Below are 22,167 nucleotides of genomic sequence, written 5' to 3' on the forward strand. Positions count from 1 at the left end.
GAAGGCTCATGACCAAGAAGCCAATGGCCAGTCTGGGGTAGGTATGTGCTACAGTATCGCTCCAAATCAAGAACTCACTGATCATGTGACTCAGTAGAGCACAGTGTTGGTTTCTCCTGTCTGCACTCCTACCTTCCTTTGTCAAATGTCAGGAATAGGTGTAAGCATGGAGTGCAGGAAAGAGTAGAGGTCTGCCAGTTAAAATATTCAACACAGTCAACATAAAATCAATCTTTTATTTAATTTAAAAGAAAAACAAAGCAGGCACCAATTCTAGAGGAAACTGAAGAAAATTGCAACAGGAAATGCACCTACATTACGTAAGAGAAAATAATTACTAGACTGCCTAAATGGCAATACAGCAATGAAGAATTCAGAAAAGTTGATGTTTACTAGACTGGAGTGTTCCTATGCCACCATAACTCAACCCTTTTCTTCATATTTACTACAATTAAAAAGTCATGTATGGCTCCTTACAACAACCTCAGCAATTTCTATGTACAGAGCAGGTCACTCTTGAGGTCATGTGTTGAAGGAGATAGCACCTTAACACATTCTTTGACTGAGCTTTGCTTCATAGATAAAGAGGTATATTATGAGTAACTCAAAACACAGCACAATGAAGAAGCTTGGCCTGTGACTTACGTAGCCCAATGCTACTCTGAAGGAAAGAACTGTATCTGTGTTTTTGCCATGTTCTTATGTGATGCTAAGTAACTCATTTAACACATACTCTTCATATTGGAGTTGCTAGTTGCATGCTTTTCATTCTCTGCATTCCTGCTTTAACAGAGTTGACTAAACAGAGTACACATAGCTACAGCTCAGCTCAGTAGAAGCTGCACTCCAACTATATAGATACTACAAAAGGCTGCTTAGAATAAAAGAAGGATCAAGATAAATGCAGAATATTTATGTTATACCTCCATATTTGATTAGTGAAAAACTATTACAGAACCTTACATCATGAGGTAGCTCCAAGACTCTGCTTAGGGTAGTGAGATTGGCAATAAACTGTATTCACCTCTGCAAGCTCCACAGTAACTGGTGAACCTCAGGAAAGCGGTGAAAGTAGGTGCAACATGAAGGTTCAAGCAGGTCCAAACTCTTTTTTTCCCCTAGTGTGTTCAGTTCTACAGCAATATGAAGTGAAGAAAACTCACAGCAGCTCCCAAAACATCATCATATGCAATGCTTAAGTATGACAGTAAACTAAAACTGGCATTATTAGTTTAACACGCCAGGTGGTAAACATTTACAATTCGGGGTTCGGGTCAGCTGCATATCCCATGCAGTGATTTCTGCTGTGGGGCCAGGACCAACAGCTGGGGATGGAACCCTCTTTAACAACTTAGGTGTGATGTGTGGCCACACTGAGGTCAGGCACGTCATGGTTGCAGCTGGCCAAACCAATCTATTACCTCTCTCACATGCTCACAGTTCTTTTTCACTACCTTCTGTCACACCCCTTCTTCCACTAAATATTAGAGGCATATCACTCCTTATCCACAGTGACCAATTATGCAGATGTTTTGGTTTTAAAAGTTTTCATGACCTGCTGATATCAAAGAACTATTCAGTACAAGAGACAGAATCCAGAATCAAAATTAACATTGTGATATTTGATTTTTCTGTTACTATTAATTGCTATAATTGCTTCTACTTGCCCAAGGTAAACATGCCTCAAATCCAAACTCCCAAGTCCCTTTAGTAAAAGTCATTTTGAGACCCTGTATATCAGCATTAAAACCAATGTGTATCACAAGATTATTTTTCTCTGTAACTTTTTAACTTTTCTGCTCCATCCTCTCCTCTTCCACACAGTTTCTCTAATGACTTGCTTAATTTATCACACTAGGACAGAAAAAGTAACACCTTTGACTCTACAAAGCTTAGGTACCAAGGAATCAGTTTGCCCTATTCACAACCGTGAGCGTGAGCTATCATCATAAGTTATATGTTCTCAACAAAAATACATCATTACAAGTCATACTAAAGATTAAGGGAAGCAATCCTAAATCTGAGTTTTAGTCTTGTTAAATACCACAAACCAGAAAAATTAAAACTGCAACTAACAGTTTGCTTCAGGGCTACAACACATAAATAAAAAACGCTTCTTTACACTCAAATAAAAGGTATTTAAAAAATCACAATGGCCAAGGCAATAGCCAATCTGGTTTTACTTCACACAAATACTAACACTAGTCTCTGCAGTGAGCTTACAAAATATAAGGTGTTAAATATTTTGAATCACCAGCTACCAGTTTGTCCTGACCTAGTAGAAACACCAGTTTTAATAACTACTTTATTTAATACTTACATGATATTACCTGTGGCTTACCCCCTTCAAATGTAACTGTGCTGGGGTAAAAACATAACGTTTTCAACCAATAAAGCCATTTGCAGAATTATTGTGCTTAGAGGTTGAGAATGGTTACTATTTTAATTTTGAAAGCAAAACCACCAAAAAACCAATATAGCCCTGCATTCTCTTCCCTTCTCACCTAAATGAAACAAATACCCTCTTCCTTGCATCTCCAGCACTTGAGTATGTAGTTCCTCATGTTTCAACTATGTTTGCCCTTGTTCCCTTGACAGAAGGCAAACCATGTGGCATTCCACAGCACTATTGACCATGACCATTCCAGTGTAAGAACAATGCAAGCAAAACCACACTCAGACCATATTTATCTCATTTCTGTAGATACACTAGCCAATAATTACACTTCAGTGGAATTACATTTCCAATTAAATACTACTACAGAATTTGAAATTACTTTAATAAAGTTAAAGCCATGGAGTCAAAGATAAATTTAGAAGAACAAGGATGTATTATACATCTTTTGCTTTTCATTATCCAAAAATATTACTTTCTCTCCCTTTTCTCTCCTCAGGCAAACAGCATTAAACTTTGAAATATTTTACTTTACAGGATTTCAAAGGAAAAGTTAATATGCTCCCAATAGACAAAAAGATAGAAATATTAATACTTAAATCTATCATTTCTTTTAACATAGACACACACACTGTTCTTTTCTCATCTATCATAATGCATAAGAAAGTCTAACGAAGAGGTAAGGATTGACTACAAGCAAGATAGATATAACTGAAACTGAGAAATTTCTTAAATCCTTACAGTTGCTTTCCATTGGCCTATCCTATATACAGTTTTTCTTCTCCTGATAACTTCATTTTGGGGTATTTTTCTTTCTTTTTTTAACCATACTTTTGGTAGTACTGAAAAGATGTTGTACTGAGAGTGTCACAGCATTTAACATCCCTGATTAACTAAAGGTGGCCAAATTAGGAAGCAACATACCAGCTAACTTCCTAAACTCTACTTCTGAAAAGATATCTATCAGCCTTTCCTGTTCGGCTTTTTCTGACTCCAAAAATTTCTAAGTCAGCACTAAGTATGTAGAACAAATGTGTGTCCACTGCAGCCTGGAATAAGACCAATCTGAATGGAATTTATCATATGAAGGAGATCAACCCATTTGGCTTTTAAGAAACACAAAAAAAAAATCTAAATGCAACTCGATCATGAAATGCATTCATAGATAATAGGGAACAGTGTTGATGGAAGTGACCAATCCTATGTGCAGAATCAATTCTGGGAAAACAAAGAAACTGCTCTTGTTGAATATTAAAAAGATAGTAAGTAGAAGTATATTAATCATCTATTCAGAAGGCTAACCTATCTCCTAGTAGCCACACAAACTGTGGACAAAAACCATTGATCAGTCCCCTCTATAAACAAATTCTTACCTAAACCAGCCGTTGTTAATTGTCTTTACAGGTACAAAAAAAATCAGTTATTCGCTATGATCTGCAATCAAGATACTAAGTCAGCATAATCAGCAGTACAAAATGATTTAAATGAACTAAATGCAGGCCTGCTGACTTGTCACTGGATTCCACCCTAAAGATTTTTGCTTTACAGGCTTTAAGTTAAACATAGTAATATGCTTCCTATAGAGCCCCTTATTAATTGGTTGGCAAGAAAGACACAGTTCCTGAAATGACAATACAACTTTGGCAAACACAAAACTACTACTGGAAGAAGATACAGGACTAATTCTATTTTTGCTGTGGTGTTGCTGCTGCCAGTCTATTCTTCTTTCAAGTAGAGATGGATAACTAAACCTCAGAAGCTCCTCTTAATCTGTTGAAGCAGGACTTCTGCCCACACAGAAGAACAGCTACTCTCAAATGGTGTCTGGGAGTACTGTGGTATCTTTGCTCACCTGACCATAAACAAAAATCCTATTACAGTAAATCAAGTGTAGCTTCAACTTTTTACAGGCTGTTTAGTGGAAGTCGGAAATATTCCTGAAGCTTAGAGACAGCATCTAGTAGCAAGAATCCAAGATGCTTTTGAGCTTCACTGCTGACTTCACATGTGAATCTCAGAAAAGTCAGTATTAAAAACTCAAAGACATCCCTTAATAGAAAGACAATTTGGAAAAAAGGTATCTGATTTGCGTTAAAAAAAAACAACACTTCTCTGTACCTCTGTCACACTACAGAGTAAATCCTAGCTATTCTACTACATGCAAAGTTGCAAAGGACCCAGTTGCCATAAACTTGGTTCAGTTGTTTAACCAAGTTTAGTGTCATTTGAGATGCCTCTGGGCACATTTATGGCAGCTATGACACAAGGTTTTTCAGAGAGATTCTTTGGGTTAGCAGCTGAAAAGGTCAAATAAGACACCCTAGGGAACCTCAAACCGAGTCAGACACCTATAGTTAGGCAAATGAATCAAGTCCCACTTTTCCAATAAAAGAAAAAAGATATAGGAAGGATTTGGAGGATGGTTATTTAGTTCCTGGTCTTGCAGGGTTGCAGGTGTGGGGTTTTTTTTTCCTTTAACTTCAACTGACAAATGCTACTGTAGGAGGGGAAAAAAAAAAAAAAAAAAAAAGAGGTGTAAGACTGTGTACAGACAGGGAAATTATGATCTTTTGTAAAGTGGGCAAATCTGCAAAAATGGAGTAAAAGCAAATGAGCTGGATCCTGAGCTTAACAAGGCGGCAGCGGGACAATCTTAATCTTTCTCATAAATTTTAGTACTAAAATTGAAGACGACAAAGATGAGAACAACAGATAATAGTAGAAATTAGACAGGCAACACTGGAGAAGTTAGAACAAACAGAGACACTGGGAAGGTGAGAAGAGGAAAGGCGAAAGTGAAGGACAAATATATTCAAGCAAATGGACTGTAGACTATCACCAGTAACTGCAGCCCAACCAGGAGAAGAAAGCAGGAAAGAGCAAAGTAGGAAGGTACTATGGTAATACCAATGTGCAGGTGTAACCTAAACTTTTTTAAACCTCTAAGTCCACACTTGTACCTAGATACTTGTAAGGTCACTTCTCCTGATGCTGAAATATACTATTTAAGACTTACACCTTCAAAAATTTCTGTCATGTACTTGCTCAAGGGAAGTCCAGAACATAAGGAAAAGTGTCAAAAAAATCCCAAACAACTCAAGTGAAAGTGATTATTTAAAAGGGGAAAATAATGTTGTAAACTTTGTATTCTAAGAATAAATAAATATAATAAAAAGATTAGACTCTCTCTTAATGGTCCCCATTAGGCACATTCATCAGATAACAAACAGGTTTCTGAAGGAAGAAGATTTATTACTCCTGCCACATAAAGCGAAACTTGGCAAAACTTCAGAAAACATATTGCCCAGAAAAATCTTTTCCACTTTGCATGACCCAGCAAAAAGACATCATACAGGTAATGATAACACCTAAGTATAAGCTGAATTACAGCAACCAAAAAGTCCTTCCCATAAGAGCCTCAACTAAACCACAACCTGTGCAAAATAACCTACTGGTGCACAGAAGACTGACACATGCATTGCAGTAACCTAGTTATGAGAATCTTAAATCTTACAATAACTTGTAAAATAATTTTTACAATTGTTTATTGGCACAATAAACAAGTGTTTAGCAAACAATTTTGCAAAGCAGCTCTTAAAAGGGTAACAAGAAGGTCAGTCTCTTCTCTGTATTTATAATTTTGTTTCCAATTTCTTCCTTGAAGTAGAAAGCCACAGGAGAAGGAGATGAACTTACTGAACTTATTTCTGTGTGTTCCATCACAGGAATAAAAAAAGCAGATGAAATTCTGTACAGTATATTATGGGCAAAATTCTTAAGACTAGTTAGGCAGCAAAACTGTGATTTCCCCCTCTAAGGCCTATAACTGAGTAAGAAACTAAACAGAAATCATAAGCAAAACCAGAAAAACTAAGCTTCAAATGAGACAAAAGAAACATTCTTTGGGATCAAGGAAACCAAAGTGGTGGCAGTAGAACCCAGAGCTGTAATCCACTCAACACAGAAACAGTGAAAATCAGACAGAAGATGAAATACTAGAGTTCAAGAGGCCACAGAGAACAGTAGCATCACAAGGGCAACACATTGTTTAATCACCGTGAAATTCCAGATGACAGCACTCAAGGACAGAGAGGGAGGGAGGCATCAGTGCCTGAAAAAGAAAATGTGAAGAGCACAGGCAAAAAAAAAATAAAAATAAAAGAGTCAGGCTCTCTTCATAGCAAGAAACTTGAGTGAAAATGGAAAACAAACCAAAGAGATTCCAGGGTTTGCTCAAACAAAATTGCAAGGACCAGGGAATTGATTCTTAATGATGTATTTTAATTATTAATATTATTCAGTAAAGATTATTACAGTTTATAACTCTGCTTACCCTGACAATTTCTACTATGACATCTGTCTTGATGTTTTAGCAAGGAAGACCAATATTACTGCAAGAGTTGCAAAACACTTCATCTCAAAATACACAAATACTTCTCCCAGAAAGGATAACTAACTTTACTCAGTAGATATAGCTGTCCAGTTAGCAATAAAGGACAACTGTGCATACCACTTAGAATTAAGTTTTGTTCTTGCAACACAGATTCAACCTCTTAGAGGATATTACAGACAGTCTTCTTGGAGTTAAAACTCCTACTAAGAGCTTTGAAAAATTCAAACATAAAGAAAAGCACTGAGTTTAATGTAGCAACATTGAGTGCTGGATGAACTAATAAAAGAAATACAGCTGTCTTAGATTTTAATTGACAGTCTAGTAAGAAGTAGGCTCAAGTTTTCCAACCATTCTGGCCATGAAAACACAAAATCTGTGGTTTCCCTTACAGAAGAAAATAAAGTAAAAGTGTCTTTCTGAAAGCACCATTTCAAAATTTCTGAAGTGTGATGGAAGAATTAGTATGACAAACTAATTTATCTCCAACACTGACATAATATTTTCTCTAGTATAAAATTGTGTGTATCTCCAAGGCTCCTGGCTGCAGTTGAGTAACTGTTCAGTATAACATTCCAACAGCTCAAAATACATGCAAGAGTAAGGTGAACATGACATCTGAAAAAAACTATTAAATAGCTAGATGGATCTCAAGAAAATGTATTAAAACTCCCAACATGCCATTCTTAACTCACAGGATGTTTGATCTTACCGAAGCTATTGAAACAATTATTTTACACTACAGGTAGTCAGCCACTGCATTGCCTGCAAGTACACTTTCCCCTTTTTCAAAAAACAGTGAACTTCCTGGTCTTTTGGAAAACAGGACTGTGACTATGCAGTTATACTTCTCTAAAGTAGCATACCAACAGTTTTCAACACCTCTAGGACTCATACTAGGGTATTTGTGCAGTGGCAGCGGTTATGATTGATGATATGCAAAGACCTGATCTGTTGCAAAGAGGATGTAACACAAACCACAAAGGAACTACACACTTCAGCTTGTATTGGGCACCACATAATGAAGAGCATACATTGGAGATCTGAACATTTTCAGCCAATCTTTTTTATTCTGGCAGATTTCGCAATTTTCCTTTGCAGAAATATTCTGCCCTTGAAAGATAACGTATCTAGCAACAGCCTACAACAAAGTATCTACAAATCTCTGGTTGCACACCATGGCTGTCTTCCCCTGCCATCATTATAGATCTAAACACAAAATTATTAAGCTTTCTTGAATCTGCTCACATCACTATTTATTCCACATGCTGTGAGACTGAACAATGCACAGCATTTTTGAATATGTAATGCTGAAATGTGGAGAATTACTATTACTTGAATTCACTATTATTATGTTCCTCTGGAAAAGATATGCAAGTTTATATGACTTTCAGTTGTTAAAATATATAGCATGGTTTGGGTTTTGTGAAGGTGAAGAGCACTAGTATTATAGCTGTTTTGTTTAATTGCTTATGTGATATTCAAAATATAAGGGCGGAGAGAAAAAGCTGATTTCTCGATATTGAAGTTTAATGCATAGTCCATAATCACATTTCTAGGTACTTTAACTGGACTACAGTCATTTAGTGTATTAGTGTAGTCCGTATGCCTATGTCCTTGCATATGGTCATTTTAATGCACTAATTTTGCTTTATAAATCAGGAAGAATTCTAGCCTCTACTTAAAAACAAGTACACACGTAAAGCTCTCAGAATGTAATAATAGGGCCCTGTACGGTGATAAATGAGAGAGTTACTAAAGCCCCATGGAAAATATGATACCATTCTCTAGAGCAATGTCATCCAATGAAGCTTCTTTTCACTGCATCTTGATCGTAGCCATCAAAAAAGTCTCAAATAGAATCTACTACACATTGCAGGACACATCAAGATTCAACAGCTCACAATTTAAAAAAAAAAAGTTTAAATAAGGGCAAAAAAATCTACCTGGTATGGTAGGTGGCTTCATATAATATGGCCATTACTTACCGAAAATTCTGAATAAATGCATAGCCACATCTTTTTTCTTTTTTTTTTTCTTAAAATAATTGCTAGATAACTTAATATTCCATTTTTATCTTTTGTAAGAGAGAAATTAGTAAAGGCTCTTGAGCCATGATTTCATACTTTTAGAATAGATAGTCATAGTAGACTGATACATGAGCTCCTCTCTCAAACACATGAGCAAACTTCCAGACCAACTTCTGGGAATGACAACTTTCCTTATAGGTGCCAAATGGAAGTTTTAAAGTACTTCTAATGATAAGAAGTTTAATTGTGTTGATTTCTGTTCGTCCAGTGCGCTACATAGTGACAAGAAAAACCACTAGAGAAGGAATACTACATTCTTAATATTTAAAATGTTTTGGAGAGATATAGCATGTGTATGATGCATTCTAAATGGATACTATCAAAGCAGTGTTTTAAATGCTTAACATTTCTGTTCACAATAAGTACTTGCTCCTCCAGATAGCATATTTTCACAGAGTCACAGGATAGCTGTGGTTGGACAGCACCTCTGGAGATTGCCTAGTCCAATCTCTCAGGTCAGAGCAGGGTCAACAAGAGCAGATTGCTATGGGTCATGTTCAGTTGGGTTCTGAGTATCTCCAAGGATGGATATCTACAAGCTACACAAGCTCTGAGCACAATCTGTTCCACTGTTTGACCAACCTTGCAAAAAAGGGGTTTTATTACATTTAAATGGAATTTTCTGTATTTCAGTTTGCAACCATTTCCCTTCAGTGAGCTCCACTGAGAAGCGCCTGGCTCCATCTTCTTCATTCCTCCCCATCAGGTATTTATACACATTGATAAGATTTGCCCTGAGTCTTCTTGATAAGCCCCAGCTCTCTTGGCCTCTCCCTGTACAAGATGCTCCAGTCCTTCAATCATCTTTGTGGACTTTTGCTGGACTTATTCCAATATGTCCATGCCTTTCTGGTACTAGGTAGACCAGAACTGGACACAGTACTCCAGATGTGGTTTCACCAGTGCTGCCCTAAATCTAAAATTGGTAAGCTTTAAATTCTACTTTATCTGAAATTCTTCATCCTCTCTCATATTTCAGATGTTAGAGATAAAATAACCCCACAACTTTACCATTTTTTTAGCAACTCAAGTGCTTAGAAAACTGGTTTTTAACTTCTAAAAACATACAAAAGCAAATTTTATTCTAATCCTTTGAAACAGAACACAGACTAATTGAAGAGTGGGCAAATGAGCCAGCTGTCTACAGATCCTGAAAGAGTAAGGAGGATTTAACCACACCACTAAATCAGAAAAAACCCAAGTCACATTTCTCTAGTCTGGTTGATTATACCAGTTATTGTTTAGAGATACCTAATAATATAACAGAATGATTTCTTTTATTGGAGCTTAATAAAGAACTCTTCCTAAAAGAGAAAGAAAGAAACAACACAAAGCATATACAAATTGTGAGTCTAAAAATGGTCATGAGATTGTCTTAGTCATAACATTTTATTAGAAATACTGGGGGTGGGGGGTTGAGACTTTTGTCTTTTAGGACTCATGTTTTCAAATTTGTAGCATCAAGGAAGGCTGTAAACTTATCTTAAAAATTCATGTTCTTAGAGCTGAAACTTTAAGAAAAAACAACAAACACAGGTTATCTCAAAACTCATAAAATTAGACAGACATGCTGGAAAACTTAATGTGACACAGAACACTGAAAGAAAGGCCAAGATGCAATAGCAATAGTTTTTAACTTACATTTGAGTGTTTCTCCAGCATAAGGGATATGCAGCTTAAACCGATCACAGCTAGGTCCAGGGGTCAAGGATGTACAGCTAAAAATGAAGATAGAGAAGAATGTTCTAAACAGTTACAGATGGTAGCAGACACTAACATTATTCTACAGGGTACAAACGACTGACATAGTAAAGATGTTGTGAATACTAGAAATACTCATCCTTACAATTCTGGGAAAGAATAAAAGGTGAGAAGGATGCAGGAGGCCCATTCTCTTTTGATCAGCAGTTCTCATAACAGCGTAAGAAATTTTAAGATCTGTGCTGGCTACCTTCTTTCTCATTTTAACACAGAAAATATACACATAAAATGCCCTGGTTTGAAAGTGTTATTAGAATAATATCAATTAGTCAGTCAAAGCCATTAAATTCTTTATTTTGTATACAATTTTGCAGGTCACAACTCTCTACTTATGTCACAGTAACATAGTTGCATGCTCCCTATCCCTGCCATCTAGACACCTGGGATGAATCTTAGTTTTACTACACCGATATTCAGTCATTTTTACGTATTTTAACCTTTAATTATTCCAAGTCTCACAGTAAGCCTCCAGGTGAGCGAGTTTCAGATCAGGTATTTGAGGCTATGACAACTGAACATGTATGTTCATGATCTATGACTATTCCATATCTCCTGTTTATCTGGAACACCACAACAGCAGTTGGGCCTCATGGTGATGACCGAGCATTTTATGAACACAAAAGTCACTGAAAAACTCTTTAGGGTCTAGGTCAGAGACAACCAACTTTTTCCCACCTTTTAAGTCATGTACCAAAATTTTGGCATAACAAAAACCCCAAAATCTCCGCTGCTAAAGGAGAAACAATGACACAAATTGTTTCACTGGCAGGAACGGTCCCTGGAGCTCTCATTACTGTGGGCTGGTGGGCATATGACAAGTCCCAGTAGCAAAAATACTGGAAGCCCTTAGCAGTTCACTGCCTTCCATATCTAGGGATCCTGATAACCCAGAAGTCTTCTTGCCAGCCTTATATAATCGAAAACTGTTTATAGCCCCAGCACAAGAGCTATGCTTGTTGCAAGCCACTTAAAGCTCAAACCTAGACTGGGCAACTCTGGACAAAACAAACAGTGAAAAGAAGGTAGGCAACAGTAAAATAACTTGCCTAAACTTACAGATCACTGGTAGAGCTCCAATACAAACTGCTGACAGTATAATGAAACAAAAGATGTATTTACTGGGCCATACACACAGCCAAAAGCAAAAATAGGCCACAAAATACAAAAATTCTGATCCTACCTTATCAGAAACAGCATGGTAACTCCTGCAGCTGTCTTACCACAGAAGAGGCATCAGGGCAAATGGGGCAATGTTAATTCTCACTGACACACTCAAAATGCTTCAGAGAACCATTTCAGATACTGGCTCTACAGTCTCCTTTCTCTTTACATTTGCAAGTTAAGGAAACCATGTGTATTAATTTCAGATTGTTTTTATTCAGTGAGCTACATTTACTATTTAATCGAATTTGTGCCCACACATAGCTTCATCAAAAGAAGCAACCACAGAACTACAGATCAATTAACTTAAATAAAGTTTCCACAAAAATACTAGAAAACATAAGCAAACCGCTTGTGTGCACCTAGAATCTAACACAGATGCAATTAAGAGCCTACATTGATTCAACAAGAATACACTACATTTTTTCAGTATCATTACAGAAATTCGATAACTGTCCTTGCAAATAAAAGGGAAGCAACAGATGTCCTATCTTAATTTTAGAAAGGTTTTTGAAATGTTTTGTGAGAGCACCATGCAAAACAATCTACAGAAACATAATTTAGATACAACTACTATCAGATGTGTGCAGAGCTGACTGGAAAGCAAGTTTCAAAAAAGATTAGTTCGCATCTTGCTTCATCCAGGAAGAAAGCACTGACTGGCTTTTCTTCTGGTAGAATACTACTTCATATTTCACTGAAAGACTGACGATGGAAAAGAGATGATGTTTATTAAACCTGCTGATGATTCCAACATGAAAGGGAATGCAGCATGCTGGACAACAGGACCAGAGCTGAAAAATGTTTTGATTTAATGGTCTGTACTACTTCTTTTTGAATTACATCTAGATAGGGCTTAGCAAGACCAGTAAGCATCACCACCCTCGCTGGGAGTAAAATCAGTTTGACAATATGAAAGATTGGAGCTCCAGCGCAACAGAAACAAGAGAATATAATTTTTTCAAAGACACGATTCTTTTAGTAGGTGAGAACAGCAAAACAGGAGTGCCCATTGTTAGGGTGTTTCAATGGCTGTGGATGAATTTAACAGCTATAGATATGGAAGTATTATTATCTACTTCCAAGTCATTTACAAGGCTTACATCACATACAAGGCCAATTCTAGGAAGCATACAAAAAAAAAAAAGCAACACACAAAAAACCCCCCCACAACTTTTCAAGTTCCAAAATATCTCTGCAAAATCAGTCAATATTTAATGGAAGTTTCTTTCAAAGTATCACAGGTCACAGTCTGAGGCACATTTCTCAAATACCATCAAAATAACATTGTTGTTAGCTTTTCAACAGACACAAAAATTTCTGATCCTGCAAATACCCTACAATCTTTTCTTTTAGCACAATGGGCCATTTGGAAATACTTAGAGAAAGCAGAATATTCTTTAACATTAAAATAAAAGCCTGATTTAATGGTAAAGGTCCCTAAAAGCAATTCTAAGTACTTTTCCTAGATTATTATACTCCACTAGAGATGTTTTTAATTTTACTGGTCTAGAAGTGATGGAAAGTGACAGTATTCACAGTCTTTTTATTTTTTTTTCCCAAATTACCCTGGCTAGGCTGTGCAAGAAACTTCAATAACTGCAATAGGCTGAGCAACCAAGCAAAAATCTTACATACATCCATTTGAAAGGAGGTAGTTACTTTTTAGTATAAACAGTTGAACAAAACTCCTATGGCAAATCAAAACTTTGGTACATCTAGCAGTCTATGTGTGACCTTATTCAACAGAGTGTCACAGATAATGGTCTGGCTGTGGACATCTTCTCCCGTTTGAACTTTCTTAACACACAGAACCTCTCAATTACAAACACGCGCCACCCAGAATCTTGACCTCTAGCTTCTTCAAAATGTAAGATTTTACATTCGCTGATCCATTTACTTAACATGGTCCACACAAACGTCACACTGAAAAGGAATGACTTCTAACAAGGTCTTTTAAAGATTATTCGTTGTCCTATCTTCACAGGGAACTGACAGATAGAACAGTAATACCTGGTGTTGAAAACTAATTTCAGAAGTCGACTCCCATCTCATAACAAATGGATGTGCTATCTGCCTCTTTATTCACAGAAAAATATTACACTGGTTTAAATATCTTCATCTAAATAGTCAATAGTTTACATATGAAAGCCATAGAAGCAAGAATTAATGCTCTGATACTCAAGAGCAGTGATATGAATTAGTCTTTATAAGATGATTAATGCTATACCACAAGATCTCCCACATGGTTTCCCTACTAAAATATCAAAGAATCATCAACTTGACAAGTTTCTGGGACAAAGGAACACCCTTGAATGCATCACTTAAATTATGCTGCCCTATTCAAAGGAGCTGTGCTGAGACCTACAGTTGGAATCTGAGAGATGGAATGAGTATGCAAGAAACCATAGCTGAATACAAACTCTTCTCTTTCTTAGCAGATTTTAGCTAAGTTCCTTGAGCAAATATAGCAGATTAAACTTGAGTTGAGATACATTACATCCTTATGAAATACGTATTCCAAGCAGGAGACAAGTAGAACAGAATCACACAGAATCACAGAATTCTCTAGGTTGGAAAAGACCTTGAAGATCATCCAGTCCAACCATCAACACAACATTAACAGTTCCCAACTACACCATATCCCTCAGTGCTTTGTTGACCCTACTCTTAAACACCTCCAGGGATGGGGACTCCACCACCTCCCTGGGCAGCCCATTCCAACGCCTAACAACCCGTTCTGTAAAGAAATGCTTCCTAATATCCAGTCTAAACCCTCCCTGGCACAACTTGAGACCATTACCTCTTGTTCTACCGCTTGTTACTTGGTTAAAGAGACTCATCCCCAGTTCTCTGCAACCTCTTTTCAGGTAGTTGAGGGCGATGAGGTCTCCCCTCAGCCTCCTCTTCTGCAGACTAAGCAACCCCAAAACCGAGCCTGGGGGACACCACTCATGACCAGCTGCCAGTTGGATTTAACTCCAGTCACCACAACTCTTTGGGCCCGGCCATCCAGCCAGTTTTTTACCCAGCAAAGCGTGCGATCATCCAAGCCTCAAGCAGCCAGTTTTGCCAGGAGAATACTGTGGGAAACGGTGTCAAAGGCCTTACTAAAGTCAAGGTAAACAACATCCACAGCCTTTCCCTCATCCAATAAGCAGGTCGCCCTGTCGTAGAAGGAGATCAGGTTTGTCAAGCAGGACCTGCCTTTCATAAACCCATGCTGACTGGGCCTGATCATCTGGTTGTCCCGCACGTGTTGTATGATGATACTCAGGATGAGCTGCTCCATCAGCTTCCCGGGCACCGAAGTCAAGCTGACAGGCCTGTAAGTTCCCGGATCATCCTTCCGACCCTTCTTATAGATGGGTGTCACATTGGTCAATTTCCAATCTGTCGGGGCCTCCCCAGTCAGCCAGGACTGCTGGTAAATGATGGAAAGCGGGTTGGCAAGCACCCCAGCCAGCTCCTTCAGCATCCTCGGGTGTATCCCATCTGGTCCCATAAACTTGTGTATGTCTATGTGATGCAGTAGGTCACTGATTATCTCCTCCTGGAATACGGGGGGGTCGTTCTCCCAGTCTCTGTCTTCTGGCTGAGGAGGCTGGATTCCCTCAATACAAGTAGTCATGTTATTAAAGACTGAGGCAAAGAAGGCATTAAGCACCTCAGCCTTCTCCTCATCACTCGTTGCATGTTTCCTCCTGCACCTATCAGGGGATGGAGGCTCTCCCTGGTCTTTCTTTTGCTGTTGACATATTTATAGAAACATTTCTTGTTATCCTTGATTGCTGAAGCCAGATTAATTTCTAGCTGGGCTTTAGACCTCCTGATTTCCACCCTGCATAGCCTCACAGCATCTTTGTAATCATTGTGAGTGGCTAGCCCCTTCTTCCAAAAGCGGTATATTCTCCTTTTCTCCCTGAGTTCCAGCCAAAGCTCTCTGTTTAGCCAGGGTGGTCTTCCCTGTCGCCGGCTTCTCTTACAGCACCTGGGGACCGCCTGCTCCTGAGCCATTAAGAGTTCCTTCTTGAAGAGTGCCCAGCCTTCCTGGACCCCTATACCCTTCAGGACCGTCTCCCAAGGGATCCTGCCAAGCAGATGCCCAAACAAGACAAAGATAGCCCTTTGGAAGTCCAGGATGTCAGTTCTGCTGCCCCCTCTCCTGGCCTCTCTAAGAATAGAGAACTCTATTATTTCATGATCACTGTCCCCTAGTCGGCCTCCAACCGCCACATCATCCGCCAGTCTTTCTCTGTTCACAAAGAGGAGATCCAGCAGGGCACCTTCTCTGGTCGGTTCACTCACCAGCTGTGTCAAGAAGTTATCTGCCACACATTCCAGGAATCTCTGGGACTGATCCCTCTCTGCTGTGTTGTACTTCCAGCAGATGTCTGGGAAGTTAAAGTCTCCCACAAGAACAAGGGCAAGTGATCGTGAGATTTCTCCTAAATGCCTATAGAGTATTTCATCCACCTCTCTGTCCTGGTTGGGTGGCCTATAGTAGACTCCTACTACAACATCTGCCCTGTTGGCCTTCCCCCTGATTCTAACGCAAAGACACTCCACCCTGTCTTCGCTATACTTGTGCTCAAAGCAATCATAACAGTCCTTAATATACAGCGCCACCCCATCACCTCTCCTTCCTTGTCTATCCTCCTAAAGAGCTTGTAGCCATCAACTGGCGCACTCCAGCCATGGGAGACATCCCACCACGTTTCTGTAATAGCCACTACATCATAATTTTCCTGTTTCATCACGGCTTCAAGCTCCTCCTGTTTGTTACCCACGCTGTGTGCATTGGTATACATGCACTTCAGATGGACTGATGTTTTGCCCCCTTCCCCCTTCAAATCTAGTTTAAAGCTCTGTCAATGAGCCCAGCTAACTCCTGCCCCAAGATCCTTTTCCCCCTCTGGGACAGGTGGATCCCATCTAATGTCAAAAGGTCTGGCGTCCTGTATACCAACCCATGACTGAAAAACCCGAAGCCCTGACGGTAACACCAGTCTTGGAGCCACAAGTTCATCTGTTGAATTCTCCGGTATTCTTCTTCATCCATCTCCACAACTGAAGGGATGGAGGAGAACACAATTTGTGCCCCCGATCCATTGATCAGTTTCCCCAAGGACCTGAAATCTCTCTTCATTGCTTTAGGCCTTCTCCTGGTAATGTCGTTGCTACCTATCTGAAAGAACATTCCTTTGTTGAGTGTCCAATGCATCTTACAGCTGGGATTGTCTGTGACCTGTTGGGAAAAGGTTTCTTTCACAATAAATAAAACACACATAAACTAAACCAGTTCTTATTCAAAGAAAAAGTCACTGTCAGCACCAGATGCTTAGTGAAAACTGTTCAGAATCCTTTACCAGCCACAAAAGGAAACAGGAAAGATTATTCAAGAGAAAAAAAGAGAGAAAAAAATAAATCTGGAAAGTTACTCGGTTTTGTTGCTTGGCATAATGCATCAGACTATAATGACAGGTGTAGTAGAAGGTATTTTTCTGCAGAATTAATCCGTCTTCCCAGAGTATTCTAAAAGCCTCTAGAAGGCAGCTCTAGTTGAGCTTAACATCAAGGTTTTCTCTTATACCAATGTATTTGTAATTTACTATTCTGTTGAATTGACTCTTCTTCTGTTTTAAGTTAAAAAAAATTATTCCCTTTCCTTCTGAGCCACTTCAATATTTTACAGGATTGAAGCCATGATTATAAGGAAGACTGTGATAGCCCTAGGTTTCCACATGGTCTTCCTATCAACTAGTCTTCTACAACCATCACTTGAAAGTATTCCCAAGACAAGCAGTTTTAAATTACTTGGGCTCTGGTAAGATCTTATCCAAAAATAAGTACTGTGCCCACTGAAGGGGTCACAATGAAAGAAGAGCTCAAGTGTTCACTACCTTAATCGTTAAAGTCTGGACATGAGTGGTTATTCTATCCAGAGAATTAAAAAAAAAACAAACAAACAAACAAAAAAAACCCCACACACCAACACCCCCCCAAACCTACCTCTTTCTATCCCAAAATTTTAGTCTGAGGCTCATTCTTTATACCACTCCTAAAAATCTACTGCTTAGAACCATATAAAACATCCAGAAATGCCAATGGAAGTGCAATAGCTCTACTGAAAAATAGACAATCTTCTTTTTATTTCTTATTTTTTAATTTGTCGTACCAAGGTGTATGCCCCAACATTCATGTCAGATTTATTTGATCAAATTTCCTGATTAAAAAAGTATGCAATGTGTTCATTCATTCTTCCTTCTTAGATCATACAAAAGCTTTACCACCTTTACTATCTGAAGACAAATCATCAGTGAATTTTACTGATTAGAAAAGAAAAATTAGACTAAGAATTTTAGCCTCTATAATTTCAGGAATTTAATATTGAGGCTGCCTAACCTGAACAGACAGAGATGCAAAAGCTTCTTTAATCTCATGGTGCCCAGGCTGCTACACTTGCTGTTCTTGAGAATCAATACTTTTTGGATAACAGACAACTTTTTTTGTTTACCAGGCTGTTGATGTAAAAGCCGAGAAAGCTTCACACCACATTAGAGTTACTCTGATGGAGAACACTGCTAAAAAACAACACACACACAAATAAAAAGTAAGTTCTGACCACTGGCTGCATTCCCAACCCTTCCCAGCTCTAATATACCTAGTATATGTTTCTAATTGCACCTATATATGTCATATAAAGACAGTGTTAGGGAAAAAGGAGGTCAAGTTCCTTTCACAATACAAGAGGCTAAAGAAGAAAATGAGTATTATTTTAGTAATGACAAGACACAATTCAGTCAGGGGTTTAGAGGCTGAAGGTTTTGTCAGCAAGAGTCAAATATAATTTAGAGGCAAAGACAAGTAAGTCCCTTGTTACTAATGAGAGGCAGCAAACTCAAAACTCCACCCAAAACTCATACTGTGGTATTTGCTAAGAAAAACACCTTAAATTCAAGTAGAACAGCTTTTGTGCTGTGTTTGTGTGGCAGGGTTTTTGGTAGTGGAAGAGGGGGCTACAGCAGTGGCCCCTGTGAGAAACTTCTCAAAAGCTCCCCCAGCTCCAAGTTGGACCTGCCTCTGGCCAAGGCCAAGCCAATTAGTGATAGTGGCCATGCCTCTGTGATAACATATTTAAGGAGGGGAACCTGGGAGGGGGTGGGGACTTTGAGGAGGATACCTGTGTGAACACCAAGGTCAGTGGAAGGAAGAGGGAGGAAGGGGGAGGTGTGCCAGAGCAGAGAGCTCCCCTGTATCTGGTGGTCAGACAGCAGGGCCACCCCCCTGCCACCCATGGGGGTCACCAGAGGAGCAGAGATTCGCCTGCAGCCTGTGGAGGACCCCCAGCACTCTGTGGAAAGAAGAAATCCCTGCTGTTGACTTGGCGCAGGGAGGACTGCAACACATGGAGGTGACCCACACCAGAGCATCTTAAGAGAATGCATCCCATGGGGAGAACTCACAGCAGAGAGAGTTTGTGGAGGACTGTGTCCCTTGAGAGGAACACCACGTGAAGCAGGGGGAAGAATGCAGAAGAGTGCTTCCCCCCGACCTTGGACGAAGAAGTGACAGGACTGACTGCACCCTCCATCCCCTGCACCACTGGGAAAGGAGATAGAGACATCGGCAACAAAACTGAGCCTGAGAAGAAGGGAGGGGTGGGGGGAGGTGTTTTTAAGCTATGGTAACGCTTCTCACTGTCCCATTCTGTCTGTTAAGTGTTGTTATCATTAGTGGTTTGAATTAAAGTGACATAATTTTTCTTCCCTTAACAAGCCTGTCTTTTGCCTGTGACCATAAATGGGTGAGCAACACCCTCCCTGTCCAGGAATCTCCATTCCTGGGCCTTTTGATTAATTTTTCTTCTTCCCAGTGCTGTGGGGGAAGGGGTGAGTAAACAGCTGCATGGTGCACAGTTTCCCTCTAGGCTCAAACCATGACAGCTAAGAAAAACACCTTAATGTTAAACTCAAGTAGAACAGCATTTGTCAATGCCTTTAGATTCTTCTTTTCCTCCCATTTCTGTAGATGGAAATCTGCTCCAGTGTTCCTTGAAGACACAATATTTCATCCCATTTAATTAAGAATTAATTGCAGAATTCATAACAGATGGGTAAGTCATCTACAGAGGAATTAAGAATAATTAAAGTACATAGAGGGGGGAGGAAAGTGGAAGGAAGGCCAGCAGGTGACAGGTTTTTTGCAAGGATCAGGAAACAGAAAAATGGTGAAAAAAAAAAATCACATTTTAGAGAGCTGACACTGAGGGTGAAAGCCTGTATCATACTGCATCTCCCTGCAACAGTGCACAAAGCTTTACAGGCTCCCAGAGGCCTGCAAATACACAAAAAGCGTACTGAGCAGCTGCTGCTGCAAACCAACAGATCCAACCAAAATTCTATCAATCGGGCAAAATTTGAAATGGGAGAGAGAGTCTAGTCAACCAATTTTCATCTTCAGCTCCCCTTCTTTATACAGACACATGTATTACATATGTGAGAGAGAGGGACTTGCACTTAAAAGACACACACCACTGCTTTTGGGAAATAAAAATCCAATTACATGTACTTATATACATATTTTAATTAAAATATTAAAATCTGAAAGCCAACTGATAATTATTCCAAAGAACTTTCCAATAAATCAATCCACTGTTTTCATAAAACTCAGCTGTAGCCTAGCTGGTTTCTTCACACCTAGCATAAGATTAAACTACTTTTGGTTTTGCAAACCAAAGTTTAAGACTACTTTTGGTACTGCAATACAGATGACAATGTTTTTCAATTCTGTTAGTATGGATGATATTCTATAATTGCAACAGCATTTCAATCCATAATTATCAACTGGGTAATTCCAGGATGTCTCCAGATATGTCAATTATATTCCCAACAAAACTTTCATCTACTGTCAGTGCTGATTTTGTTTTACGTACATATTTATGTTTTCTTGTATGAAGTTCATCATACTAATTGGAACTTTTAGAAAGGAGTGGGATGCTAGGCAGAACATAACCTAGGAAAACAACCCCTCACTATCATTCTGCACCCATAGGCAGATTTGCATTTTTTAAAAAGTTCAAATAACTATTTAAAATTAATTCAGCTGCCAGCAACCTGCTTTCGCTAGAAAGACTATACAAAAGCATCTAAGGACTACAGTCATTAGTAAAACAAATATAGCAGCTGTATGTTAACAGAAAATGTATATTTACTTAATATGAGTGAGAGTTTGCCAAAGCAGATGTTGCCGGTAGGGATAGCTCTGGGCCTGCTTCTAGAACTTCAAATCTCCCTCACATGTGCCCCCCTCTTGGGCAGGTGTCCTGCAATCTCCCAAAGTATGGCTGCCTCTGCTGACATTCAGCCCAGCTTCTATGAGGGAAACAGAGGAAGCATACATACATATTTTGAAATCATCTCAGAGAACTTCTACATTAAATGAAAGCACATACAAGCCCCACCTGATTGTGATTTTTTTTCAGCATCACAAACTCCCTGTTCATTTAGCACAGGAAGGCTGATTTTAGAACTGTTCTTTTCCAGTCACAATAGTAGGATAGGTTGGAAAGGGCCACCGCAAAAAGTAGTATGAAGACAGAGCTGATAACCAGCACCACATCTAATATACTTGCAAGTGTACTTGAAAAAACAGCTCTGAAGAACAGACTATCTCAAAAGTTTCCATTTGCAAAATCCCTACAGTTTAGGGTAGGGGCTCATTGAGTTTCAAGGAGCTAATTAATATATAAATTAGGAAAAATAATTAACAACGGACAAAGGAAAGTTTTCAACAGAACATGCTTTACAAACATGCTTTAGATGCTTTAGAAACATCTTTAATAATCAAACTGATTACCTCTAAGCAAGATCTTTTATACATACATTTAACTGCCTGTAACTCCCTTTAAAAACTCCCTTTAAAAACTACACATGGTACAAATATTCCCCAAAAGAATAAAACAGAAACAGAAAACGGAAGTTTTAATGAAGGAGTGATTGAAAAATGAACAGGAAGAAGTGGAATAACACTTGTAATGCACACGCCAGTAGACTATGTTTTGGTAAATAAACTATTGAATTCACAGTATCATAAACTACCTTTCTGTCACACGTTCAGGCAAGGAAAAGGCACTACTTCATTATACCATAAGACCAGCTGTACCTCAAATCCTTGGAACTCATAACCAAAATTTTAGAGAAGAGTATGAGGGAGTGGCAGATGCATCATTTGGATTTACTTCATCTCCCTTCCCTCCTTTCAGATTCAAAATCCTGTTTCATATTTTCACAACTGTCATTTGATTATGTATTACTTTGTAAGAACCTAATAATCTCTCATGTTCTAATGTTCGCTAATGTGAATTCAAT

General features: G+C 38.8%; 1 protein-coding gene across 3 annotated transcripts in view; it reads right to left on the minus strand.

The window, feature by feature from the left end:
• The window catches only part of BABAM2 (BRISC and BRCA1 A complex member 2), a 178,704-nt gene that overhangs the window by 144,460 nt on the left and 12,077 nt on the right, over positions 1–22,167 (minus strand). For all 3 annotated transcript variants that reach the window (XM_074818096.1, XM_074818094.1, XM_074818095.1), the window contains one exon: positions 10,517–10,593. In XM_074818096.1, the coding sequence (XP_074674197.1) occupies positions 10,517–10,593 (77 nt within the window). The remainder of the gene's footprint in view (positions 1–10,516; positions 10,594–22,167) is intronic.

The sequence above is a fragment of the Strix aluco genome, chromosome 3, assembly GCF_031877795.1.
Source record: "Strix aluco isolate bStrAlu1 chromosome 3, bStrAlu1.hap1, whole genome shotgun sequence".
NCBI classification, from domain to species: Eukaryota; Metazoa; Chordata; class Aves; order Strigiformes; family Strigidae; genus Strix; species Strix aluco.